Source organism: Peromyscus eremicus, chromosome 11, assembly GCF_949786415.1.
Source record: "Peromyscus eremicus chromosome 11, PerEre_H2_v1, whole genome shotgun sequence".
NCBI classification, from domain to species: Eukaryota; Metazoa; Chordata; class Mammalia; order Rodentia; family Cricetidae; genus Peromyscus; species Peromyscus eremicus.
In genome coordinates this window covers 56,621,657-56,634,962 of record NC_081427.1, presented here as the reverse complement: position 1 = coordinate 56,634,962, position 13,306 = coordinate 56,621,657, and the positions used below count along the sequence as shown (strand labels likewise).

Genomic DNA, 13,306 nt, shown 5'->3' with positions numbered 1-13,306 from the left:
AGAAATGTCCCCCGTAGGCTCAGGCATTTGAACATTTGGCCCTTGTTATGGTACTGTTTGGGAAGTTTAGGGGGTTGGAGAATGTACATCAGTTGGGGTGGGCTTTGAGAGTAAAAAGCCTTGCTATTTCTAGTTTGTTCTTTCTGCTTCATGCTTGACATTCAAGACGTATGCCCTCAGCTTCCTGCTCCTGCCGCCATGTCCAATGCTTGGTGCCATGACTCTACTCTGCCACTAGGGACTCTTATCCCTCTGGACTCTGAAGCCAAAATAAACTCTCTTCTATTAAGTTGCCACGGTCATGGTGTTTTATCACAGAAACAGAAAAGTAACTTATACACAAGGGAAGCACACAGACATGATGAAGGCTGCTGCTGGCTTACTTGAAGCTGGCATATAGTCCTTCACCTATTTCCCAAGCCCCTGCCATGGGCCAACTTCTGCACTACTCACTGTGGACTGCACAATGAATACAGAACATTCTTCAAAAAGTTATTTTACATTTAATTTGTGTGTGTGTGTGTGTGTGTGTGTGTGTGTGTGTGTGTGTGTTTGCAGATGTACATGCCATGGTACTTGTATGGAGGTCAGAGGACAATTTGTGGGAGCCAGTTTTCTCTTTCCGCCATATTTGTTCCAGGGATCAAACCTGGGTCATCAGTTGTATTTGGCAGCAAGTACCTTTACCTACTGAGCCACCCTGCCAGACCCTAGGAGAATCTTTACCGTACACCGAGGAGTGTCCAAGGGAGACAGTAACAGGTGCCATACCATATATCCTAGTACAGAGGATGGCGTTGCCTACGAATGGAGTACTCATACCTGGAAGGCTCATATGTAGTACCCAGGACATCTTTCCAACCCTAGATCAATGAGTCACCAGCGTTCTATGCTTGCTGCTGAAAGGACCGAACAGACACCATAACAGGCTGTCAGTCTTCTCTCAGAGATCAGGCCTCAATTTCAGTTTCCTGAGACTGGAGCAAGCAGTTTCTGGCAGGGCCATGAACAAAAGACATAGTCCTTGCAGTAGCTCTCTTTCTGCATGTACTCTGACTACTCAAGGTTCAGTCAGTTGTTTACTGTCTGGGACCTCTCACCAACTTAGATCTACGTGCATGGGTCAATGTGAATGTGCAAGGCCAGCCAGTCCCCATGACAGCTCAAGGACAGAGCCTGGGCCACTGAGTCAGCTCCCACAGTCAGTACGTGCTAGGCCAGCCAGCCTCCATGGCAGCTCAAGGACTGAGCCTGGGACTTCTTCAGGCCTGCCCAAAAATGGATTACTATAACCCCCAACTAACCATAGCCAATTAAAAGTTACTAACATGATTGTCACTTGCATAAACCAATCCTGAGTCTGTTCTATGTAGTCTGTAGACCCCAAGCCCACCCCCTTGCTTTAAAAACCCTGCCCCATTCCTACTCGGGGTCTCTTCTGCTCTGCTGCTGCGTCAGACGGACGGAGAGTCCCGAGTTAACTCCTAACAATAAAAAGACTCTTTGCTTTTGCATCAGATTCGGTCTCTTGGTGGTCTTTGGGGGGCTCCAGGTACAACGATGTCCAACAAAGAAGACGAAAGTTGTTGTGCCTAACACCGCGTCCTTCAGGAATCAAGGACGCGACCTACCGTGGGGGTGCTGTGTCTAACTGGAGGTTGTTTTACAGTGCGCTGAGAGCCTTGCTTTCTGAACTCAGGGTTTTCCAGGTGGCACACTGAAGCGTCACACTCACGTTAGGGGGCGCCCCTCATGTTAAACATCCTTATTGTTATCTTACAATTTAGGGATCCTTGAAGAAACCATATAGTAGGCTCTTGCCCCAAAGCACTCAAGGACAGGAAGTTGTATGATTTACTCATGAAGGTTTATCTTTTTGTTACCGTATCAAAACCAAAAAGACTCTCATGCGAAATTTTATGATCACATAGAAAACTAAGAATTTCTATTGTGCAAAAGCTTCTCTCAGCTGGGCGGTGGTGGCGCACGCCTTTAATCCCAGCACTCGGGAGGCAGAGCCAGGCAGATCTCTGTGAGTTCAAGGCCAGCCTGGTCTACAGAGAGAGATCCAAGAAAGGCGCAAAGCTACACAGAGAAACCCTGTCTCGAAAAACCAAAAAAAAAAAAAAAAAAAAAAAGCTGCTCTCCAGAGATTCCACTGAGCGCATCTACCCCCATATACACCTGTATATATGCAAACAAGCATACATACATGTATGCATACCATACACACACACACACACACACACGGGAAGATCAAGTTTCCAAGGAGCTTTGAACCCTTGACTTGTAGAGAACAAGCTATGGCATCTTCTGTGACAGACCACCACACGTTCTAAAGTGGCTCTTGCAGATACATCTGTAACACAGGAAGGAACCTTTCAGCTTGGTGTCTGCAGCTTCCCTTCCCCCTCTTAGTGGAAAAGCTCAGACACAAAGAAGACAGGCTAGCAGAGTGAACTCCCACTGTCTATCAGCCAGCTTCCACAGTTACACATTCATGGCCAGTTTTACATCATCTACCTTCCCTTTCCCCAGTGATCTTAAAAGAAAATAGCATTTGATCTGAAAATCTTTCAATCTCTCTGAAAGAACAAGATTCTTTTTTAATAAAAGATTGATATTTACTATGATTTTTGTCTCCCTAACCCTACTCCTTTCAAGTTTAAATAAGAGCATTTTCATCTATGTGGGTCATTTCTCCCCTAACCCCAAAGGTAACAGCAATATTTATTTTCTGATTCTTCCCAAATCAGTCATGAAAGAATTCTTAAAACTACTTATGTACAAAAAGGTTAGCCCTTTTTTTGTATGTGTGGTTGTTTTAAACACCAAATAGAAAAATGTTCCTATCTGACTTTTCAATATCATTTTGCCATAAGTCTTCAGGAACACAAGTTCAAAGAATATTTGTTTGATGAAACTTTTTTAACAACCACATTTTATTAGCATATGTTAAAGATGTATACTAAGGCAGTGAGTGGTTCTCAACACATGGGTCAGGACCCCTTTGGAGGGTCAAATGACCTTTTCACAGGTTCTCATATCAGATATCCTGCATATCTGATACTTACATTATAATTCATAATAGTAGCAAAATTACAGTTATGAAGTAGCAATGAAATAATTTTATGGTTGGAGATCGCCACAACATGAGGAACTATATTAAAGGGTCGCAGCATTAAGAAGACATTTAATGACATTAAAAATGTCATTATGACATTTTTATAAAATTATATAATGTATTTTGATTATATTCACCCCTATTTCCTTCTCTCCCCCCCCCCAATTGCTCTCCTCCCTCTTGTCAACCAGCCCCTCTTCTATTTTCATGTCTTATTTTTGGTCTGTGACCCTATGAGTCTAGAGTTACCACAGGAGCATAAGTAAGGGACTAGTTAAGGTACACGAGCCACTTACCGGTGGTTACACTACTGGAGAAAAGCATCCTCTCCTCTCCCAGCCACCACTAACTATGAATCCCCAGGGAGGAGTTTATTTTGCATATTTTCCTCCTTCAGGAGAGTTGGAGGACCAGTACATTGTGACGGTGGTAGAAAGGAGGCAGGACAAACTCTTATTTTTATAGTCATCGACACTAATACAAATGACCTCCATGAAGGAATAACAGCGGAAGCTTTGGGAACCCCTAAACAGAGGCCTCTCAGCCTTTGCCTGGAAACATAACACATTCTTTCTTAAAACGCTTCAGCCTCAGGAATGACTGTTAACGGGCTCTAAAGACCAAGGACACCCCCGCCCCCGCACCCCCCTCCCCCAAATCCTTACAGAAACAGTAGGAATGTAAGAGGGCAAGGAAAAGACATGCCAAATCTGCATTTAGCTCCCGGGTGGTTGGTTACCTTATAACGTGTCTGTTCCACGTCATAGATCTTCTTCTCTGATACCATTTTCGGGGCAAAGAACTTGGCTAACTTGGCAAGGTAGACTCCATTCCGGAGCCCTTCTTCCAGTTCAGTGGTTGGCGGCAATTCTTCAACTAAGCAGACTTCCATCCATCTGAAAAGATCAGAAAACACTGAAGCGAATCCAGGCAGGTAACACTCTGTAAAAGTGACGCACAGTGCTTCTCTGTGTGCCGGAGACACCGTAGGCCTCAAATATCTTTCTGGAAGGGTGGGATTTCCGGGCAGAACAAGGATTCAGGACACGAGGTGAACAAGAGGGTTTAGTTTAGAGGCACAGAGCTCATGAGTGTGCCAGAGCTTGTCAATTTCACCTTTGTCTGAACCTTTGCCAATTCCCGTCAGTGCCAGAGGGGGTGAGGAAGGCCAAACCATTTTGTCAGGGTGCAATTAGTCCTGCTGGCATTAAAGAAAACTGACTTCAGGCTTATGAGCTGCAGGAGCTGTGCCTTAGGGAGGAGACAGTCCAAAGTACCACACTCAGGGCAGCTGACGCGGTGCAGAGTGGCCCCCAGGAAAGTCGGGACCACGGGAAAGTCAGCAAGTGCCTCAGGTTGCTCAAATACTACACAGGACAACATTAAACATACCCACATTTTGAAGGAAGCTATAGTACCCACTGGGCTCTAGAAACATTTTTTTTTAAAGATCAGATTAAATCTTAGGGCCCTGTGCCAGTTCTTGAGAAAGCAGAGCACCAAGGTCGTTGCTGGCCTAAGGATGCACGGCGGGCGAGAGGCCAGGCTAGCTCATGTTTCACAGTGTGTAGTGAAAATCCTAAGTATAAAGTCAATGCGCCTTCTCTCCCTTCCTGAGTCATGCCTGCTAAGACTCACCATGCTCAGCAGAAGAGCCCCTGCCCACCCCCATCACCCAGCCATTGATCCACACACAGATCCAGCCATTGGTGTGAGCCCTCCACCTCCACAGGCTGGTTCCTGGAGACTACGGACCCAGCAGCCTCAGATCCCCTTAACATGAGGGAGACAGGGAAGCACTATGCTGTGATCCTCACCCTGACCTGACCCAAACTGCAAATGCTGGAAATATCTGCTCTTCCTGTAGCTCTGAACAGCAGCTGTGAATAACTCACCAAACTCCCAATAAGTAAGGAGTCATTATTGGCTGGTTATTAGGCACATAGAAAATAGAATATATGAGAAAGGACAAATAAAAACCCTTGTTTGAGCCAGGCGGTGGTGGCACATGCCTTTAATCCCAGCACTCGAGAGGCAGAGGCAGGCGGATCTCTGCGAGTTCGAGGTCAGCCTGGGCTACCAAGTGAGCTCCAGGAATGGCACAAAGCAGGGATGGCACAAAGCTACACAGAGAAACCCTGTCTCGAAAAACCAAAAAAAAAAAAAAAAAAACCCAACCAAACAAAAAAAACCTTGTTTGAAGAGCAAAATTTGCAATTCATTGCCTAGCTTAGGCTGATCCCTGTATCATTTCAAAATATGCATATATTCACACATAAATATGTAAGGTATATAAGCATATGTGTATATAATTATACACACAATAATTGAGAATACAATGCATTACCAAGGAAAAACAAGACAACCATGTAAAAGAGGCTGTGCCTACTGCTACATGGTGCGACACCATAAGAAAGTGGATAAAGGGCAGTGTGGGGTTATCCCTGGAGTAACCAGGGTAAACTTAAAGATGGGATAAAGAGCTGACTTGGCCTACATAAGCAGGCAGGGAGAAAGGTAACAGCTGGGCTTTGGACAAACCCTAAGCATAAAAGGAACCTGTCTGACTCATGGGGGAAGCTCAGAGAAGCCTCTGGGCCCTTAAGGCTCACAGGGAGGAAGGGAAATGAGACTAGGTATATATATATCTAGCACACTAGTTTCTGGAAGACCTCGAGCAGGAGACGTGATGACATCTGTTGCCATAGGCACAGGGAGCTCCTGGCAGCTTCACAGAAGAGGCGTGACATGTTGACAGTGGTAATTATAACCAATTAATCTGTATAATAGATGCCTCAGAGACACTGCTGAGGGACTGGGTGAGATGGAGGGAACTGGGAAGGGAAGAACGGCAGGAAACAGTTCCAGGAAAGCATGACACGGCTCGGGAGGGCTTTGGAAAGGGGTCAAAAGGAAGTCCTATATTATCAGTCAGGGAGAGGGGCAGGGCAGGCTCTGTAGCCTCCAACATCTGGCGGGACTCTTCTCTCCTCTGCGAAAGGGCGGGTGACAGACTTCAAATGATAAAGGCTTCTCTGTTCTGATATCTCAGGGGCCTTCGAAACCAGAAGAGCAGGGAAGAGGTAGAAGCAGACGGCAACGATGAGCTTTGCTTTCTACATATCATACGCAAGGTGGACGGGAGATGTTGTTAGATGGACCTTGCTTCATAAACCTGAACCAAGATAATGGACTTGGAAAGAGAAAAGGAATGAAAAGAAAGGATGAAAGTACTGAGTCAAAAAAAGAAAAATCAGGCTATAGTAAGAGCTACTGTACAAGACCAAGCATGGCAGTCAAGTTAGCTTTCCATCACTATAACAAGAACAACAAAAACAACAACAAAAAAAAAAACCTGGTGTAAATAGCTTATGAAGAGAAAAGGTCTGATCCTGTGGCGAATGTCTGTAATCCCAACTCGTTTGGAGGCTGAGACAGAAGGATAGGGAGTTCAAGGCCAGCCTGAGCCACATAGCAAGATCTTGCCTCCACAACAGAAAGGGGTGGGGTATACAATAAGAAGAAAGACAATGTTTAATCTGGCTCAATTTTGGAGACTTCAGTCCAAGGCTGGGTAGACCTGACCCATGGAGGGGAGTGGACTTTTTGTAGGGGTACCAGATAGCCATATCAGAGAGCGTATGAGGAAACCAACTGCTTAACTCATGGAGAGGAAACACAACAGAGAGATCAAGGGGCTACTGCCCCACCATGCCATCCCCAACACACAGCACGGCTTTTCCTAATACAGGGGTAGAGCACTTCCCAATACGCCCACTCTGGGGACTGAGCCTTTCATGCATGGACCTCTGTCGGACATTCTGCATCAAACTACAGCGTCAAGTTTCTAACTTAGATAAACCAATTAGAGCATCAAGTTATTTCACAACAAAATACACTCTGTTTTCAACCAATTACGTTTTCAAATAATTATTCTGAAAAATAACTGTTTTTCATATAGCAATACATAAGTGCTTTGTAACAACTTGGTAATTGGGGTACAGAGGGGATACAGTATATTGACAGCTGGTAGGTGGAATACAGGGAGATATGTTGACAGTTTGGAGCAAAGGGGCAATATTCTAAAATAAAACCAACACTAAGTATAATATTTTAGATTTGAGCTTGCTTAAAAAAGGGAGATAATTGTACTTGTTTTGTCTGTTATTATATGTATGCAGTTGCCTTAAAATACTTATGATATAAAAAACTTAGGTTAGCTACAGCCTTTCAAAATCTAGACATGACAGGCTAGGGATGTTCCTCAGTTGGTAGAGTGCCTACCTGACTTGAACAAAGCCCTGGGCTTGATCTGCAGCACTGTACAAATGGGTAGGGTGGCTCAGTTGGCAGGTGCCTACCTGACTTGAACAAAGCCCTGTTCTTGATCTGCAGCACTGTACAAATGGGTAGGGTGGTTAATGCCTGTCACCTCAGCATTTGGGAGGTGAAGGCAGGAAGATCAGAAGTTCAAAGTCATCCTTGACTACACAGAGAATTCAATGTAAGCGTGGGATACATCAGAATCTGCTCCAAAACAATGAGGGGGGGGAGGGAGGGGGGGGGAGAGAGAGAGAGAGAGAGAGAGAGAGAGAGAGAGAGAGAGAGAGAGAGAGAGAGAGAGGCAGGGGCTAGTTTTATCTTTTTCTTTATAGTCTTTCTATACCAAGCAACCTGTTCACACAACCAACATACGCTTATTTAATGACAATTTCTCTCTGCTTTGCCAAGCATCACATCACCCCAAAGTAAAAAGTAAAAAGTAAAGTGCTGTTTGAATCCTGGATTTCATGCTTCATAAGGAATACTACCCAGTCTTCATGTCCAGTCTGGAAAGAAGAGCTGGGGTCACCATTGGCAGATGAGTCTTGGTATTTGTCTTGGATCCTGACAATGTTCTGAGAAATCTTAGACCCCAAGGACACATAGTTGGAATGTGAAGCAATTCGATAAAGTGGCCAAGGACTTCTGCTAGTGTGTCTCCTTCTTTGAACTTCCCCTAACTCACCAACAGAAGAATGCACCCCACAGTCCAGGCTCACAGCTTGTTCACATCAGTTAAGAAGATGTTCTCAGCTTCTTCCACAGCAGAAGTGGTGAGTGTCATGGTTCAGAAACGCGGGCTGCTATGCTCCCTGCACAAGCTCAGAAGGCTAATCACTGTTGGAGTGAACAGGTTCCTGCAGGTTCATCTACTTGCTCAGTCTCCATTTGTCACATTTGGTAACAGGCATGGTAGATGGTCCAGGCCACCTCTTGAGGGAGCAAATGGGACAAGACAGAGGCTGGCTATGTGAAGCCGAGAGACTATCTGACAGGAGAGCCCAACAGGAACTGCCCCAAACCTACACAGCATCTCGTAGCTTTTCTGGCAGGATGCAGCTTGGAAACAGCCACCAGTCAGTATATGACCAATCTACATGAGTCCCTTCTTCTGGGACAAGCGGCAGGCTTGCTGACAGAATCACTAGTCAGACTGGGTACCTGATAGCCATCTAAAAGTATTAAAATACTTCATGATGAAGTAGGAACTGGGATAGGCACATTTCTAAAGAGTGTATGCCATCTTGGGGTAAATATCCTTGATATCTAACTCTTTAAAGTGTGTGGATGAGAACTTCATGCACAGACACCATATTGTTCAACTCAAAGGCTAGGACTGGGATGTGGCATACAGGGTGATGGAAATGATGGGCACCCACTCTAGGCCTGGCTCATACAACCCTTCCATCGAAGTTTTATTTTTTTAATACAATGTTTTAATTCCTTGAGAATGTTATACGTGTATACAATGTATTTTGATCACATTCACCCTTCACTTCTTCCTCTACCTTCCTGGATTCATCCCTTGCTCCCCTACCCTCTCTCAACTTTCTTTGATGAGTAATTCCATTGTTGGACCTATCGCATTTTATCTATGTACTCTTCAGTTTGTGGACAACGGTTCTTATCTTGCCGTGTTTGGGCCATTATGAGCTAATACTGCTACAAAATATTACTAAACATGTTTTCATCAGGACACATGGTCTCATTTTTCTTGTGTTACTACTCAAGTGGAATTGTTAGGTCATATGGTATAATGGCTAATCTCGATTGACAGCTTGATAGGGTTAAGAATCACCATAGAAACAAATCTCTGAGCGTGCTTATGAGGGATTATCTAGATCAGGTTAATTGAGGAAGGAAAACCCACCCAGTCCATTCCATGGGCTGCAGTCTCAGACTGATTCAAAAAGGAAGAAATAGTGAGATAGAAGCATTCCCTGCTTCCTGATCGTGACACAATGTGTCCAGCTACCTCCTACTTCTGCTACCATAGCTCCCCTGCCATGACACACATCTCCTGGAAGTTTAAGCCCCAACAAACCCTCCTTATAGCACTTTTCTCATAGCAACGAGACAAGTAACTAATGTATACAGTGGCTCTATGTTTATCTTTGAGGGCTTTATGCCTGTTTTCTAAAGCAGTTAGTTATATATGGTGACAGGAGAGGCTATGATTCTCTTGGATGTGGATATAGTTATCTTAGCATCGTATGTTAAAAAGATTACTTCTGTCAAATTGTCTTGCTACCTTCTGGACAGATCAATTGTCTGTAAGAGCAGTGTCTGTTTCTAAATCCTCAGTTCATCTGCAATGATCTATCATGGCTGTGGTTTATGGATGGATGGTACATAAAGCTGGTAAACAATCAATTTGCCAAGACTTCTTGTGCTATCGAGAAGTGGTATAGAATTTGGCTCAGAAACCGACAGGGTTGAAACTAGAACTGGCCCACCTCCTTTCCGCTGCCTCTGACTTCCCTGTGCTTTCCTGATCTTTCTATTGACGACTTTTACCAGCCCAAAGCAGTAATGTGTGAACATCTCATCTCAAAACGCAGGTTGAAGCCAGGCATGGTGGTGCATGCCTTTAATCCCAGCACTCAGGAAGGGAGGCAGAGGCAGGAGGATCTCTACAGTGAGTTTTAGGGCAGCCAGGGCTACAGAGTGAGACCCTGTCTTTTAAAAAACAACAACAACAAAAACTAAAACCAAAACCAAAAACAACCACCACAAACCGTACAGGTTGAAGCTACTTCTTAGGAACGCCCAGGGCTACTGGGGATCACCCTGCTTCAAGCTGGGAGACCGCACAGCACTGCCTGTGTTTGCTGCCCCACAGGGGAGCCCCGAGTCACTTCCTAGCACAGAGGAGCAAGAAAGAGGGCAGTAAGAGGACCTGGCTGTCACCTTTCAGAGGTTTTGGGGTTAGCCTTGTTGCTGGAAGCAGCTCCGGGGGTTCATACATAGCCATTGCACATTGTAGGTAAGCGCAGAGGAAGGTTTGAGAAGAGTGGGGCGGGGCAAGTCAGGAGATGAGGAGAGGAAAAAGGAAAAGGTTTTCCAACTGTGGGTTAAGATCAAAAGACAGAAAAACAAAACAAAACAAACAAACAAACAAAACCCCCAAATCTATCATTTTGTCTTGCAAGAGACAAGAAACCAAGAAATAGAACAAACAAAAAGCAGCCTACTAAAAATCCAGGGGCAAAGAGTCCCTTCTTCTGCACTGTGCATTGCCTTGAGCAGTACATGGAAGTGGCTGAGACATTTGCTATGGTCTCTACTCAGGAAATCAGAGACCTATAAATCTTGGTCTCTCTCATGCAGTAGTGGACGAAATAAATGTCCCTACGGTAGAACTGCTGGCCAAGAACACAAAATGTCTTTTTTTTTTCCCCTGCAAAAACCCTGCCTGCTTCATGAGGTACCTTTTTTCCATGAACTTTCAAGTGTCTCAAGACTATTTCCCTCCCTATTGTTTAGAAGAAGCAGAAAAAGCAGCATGTGGAACATTTTTCTTTAGAAAGAACATAAAAAGCTCTCTTCTTTGCTGTTATATGTAAAATAATTGGTCACTCTTTACCTTTTGTGCCCACGGGAAGCAAAAACATCAAAAATAACAAAATTAAGGTTCCATGGAAAACCTTTCCATCAGCAGCTGGTCAATGTAAAATTGTCTCCACGATTCTGTCAGCGTTATTAGCTCAGAGGAATGTGGGTGTAAGAAAAGAGCTGAACTCAGGGGGCATCCATGGGTCACCTTCCTACTCTCTTAAAAACTTGCTTGGTTCATTATAAGAAAGTAACATAAATCCAGTTATTTTCTTTGAAACATAGGTACACAGATGCCATGAAAAGAATCAACAGTGCTGTTGTGGTGGGACATACCCGCAAACCCAGCACTCTCAAGGCTGAGGCAGGAGGATCTCAAGATTGAGGCCAAGCTGGTGTACATAGTGAACTCATATTTAAATTAAAAAAAGAATAAATACATGACTCTAATATCTATAAGGAATAGACTAGACTTTAGGGAAGTGATTTAGCAGAATCTGTTGAGTTTGACAAACATTTCCCAATAATGTTCCATGGAGCATTGGCTTAGTTAGATGTTAATAGAGACCATTGGTAGAAACATAGGTATCAAGGGGATTTAGTTAAGGTCTCAGATGGACATGAAGAATGATGTTGGATACTGAATAAAAGGTGGCCTTCATTATGAAGTGGCAGAACCACATCCTGGTATTTTGTGTAAGGTGGCATTTCTGTGTTATGACCATGAATGTTCAGTTGAGGAGAATGCTAAGTATTGGAAGCACAGGCTGGGTCCTCATTTATAGTAGGCACAAAAGGAGAAGAAATGGAAAAAACATGAAAGAAAGAATTGTTAATCCAAACTAAAGAGAATTTGAAGATTTGGAACAACTGTAGCCTGTCCATATTGCAAAACATGTTAGGATGTTCTGGAAAGAACACCGATGTGGTGGTTGGACATGGACAATCATTGTATAGAAGAGATGACCAGCACATCAACTGAGCAGAATATACCAACAGAAACATGACTAGCTTGAACCAAAGGAGCCAGACAGGACAAGAATGAAAGAAAAGCTGTCCCCCTCCTGTGACAATCAGAGCTTCTGAGTGTAAACAGATTTGAAGCTTGGACGTCACCCTCACTACAATCTAAAAATGAAGGCTTGGAGGATGAGGCCGATGCTCCCTCGGTTTCAGCTGCCACCCAGGCCTTGAACAGGTGCTGCTGTGCCACCTGCAAGGTTTTGACTTCCTTTGGATCCATGACTTCTGCCTTCTTTCTCCTTCATGAAAAGGGAACGCCCGTCCTCCACACATCTCATAACTGCACTCTGAAACAGATAACTTACTGGGTTTCATAAGTTCACAGCTAAAGAGAAACTTTTTCTTTTCTTTTTTTATTTTTTTGACTCAAGATGAATCATTTCTAAGTTTCACGGTCCCTTGATTCAGATGATATTTCGGTAAGATTTGAGATTTAGAACTGATTTTTACAATGGTTTAAGACTTAAGTGAACTACATATGGTGGCTCACCCCTAAAATGCCACAGTTCAGCAGGCTGGACCCAGAGGAATGCTGTGAGTTTAGGACTAGCCTGGACTATATAAGTGAGTTCCCATCTCAAAGACAAACAAATTTGAAGGGTCAGACGTGAGTCAATGTATTTACTTCTAATGAGTGTTCTGCCGGCATGTATGTATGTATGTATGTATGTATGTATATCACTCATGTGCCTGTTGTCTGTGGAAGTGAGAAGAGGGCATGGGAGTCCCTGGAACTGAAGTTAGGAACTGTTGTGAGCTGCCATGTGGGTGCTGGGAACTAACCAGGTCCTCTGTGAGAACAGTAAGTACTCTTCACCACTGAGCCATGCTTCGGCCCCATGGGTTAATGCTTTCTGCATGTGAAAAGAACACAGTTCTTGAGAGTATCTAAGAGTATCTTTTCCAAATCATATGTCAAAGCCTTAAACTCTAGTATCCCAAAGTGTGATGATATTTGGAGATAGAGCCTTTGAAGAGATAAATTAAAAGGAGGCCTTGAAGGTGGGTCCTGATCCAGTCTGTCTGGTGTCTAACAAAAAGGGGAATTCAGGAAGATCATGTGGAGAGAAGGAGAGAGCCCTCAGGAGAACCAAATGCGCAGGCAGCACAGTCTTGGATCTCCAGCCCTGTTTTAAGGTCAAAACCCATGTATGTTTTGCTATACTCTCTACATACAGCTTGAAGGTAATTCTATGGATTTCTAGCATGGCTGGATTTTAATTGTGGCTAATGAGGATGAGTGGGGCTTTTCCATTTGCGGCATTCACTACACTAGAGCTC

The 13,306-nt window shown here is 44.1% G+C and overlaps 1 protein-coding gene across 1 annotated transcript in view; it reads right to left on the bottom strand.

The window, feature by feature from the left end:
* Iqgap2 (IQ motif containing GTPase activating protein 2) overlaps positions 1–13,306 on the bottom strand; it is a 274,968-nt gene that overhangs the window by 135,693 nt on the left and 125,969 nt on the right. The window contains exon 3 of the mRNA XM_059276313.1: positions 3,864–4,020. Within this exon, the coding sequence (XP_059132296.1) occupies positions 3,864–4,020 (157 nt within the window). The remainder of the gene's footprint in view (positions 1–3,863; positions 4,021–13,306) is intronic.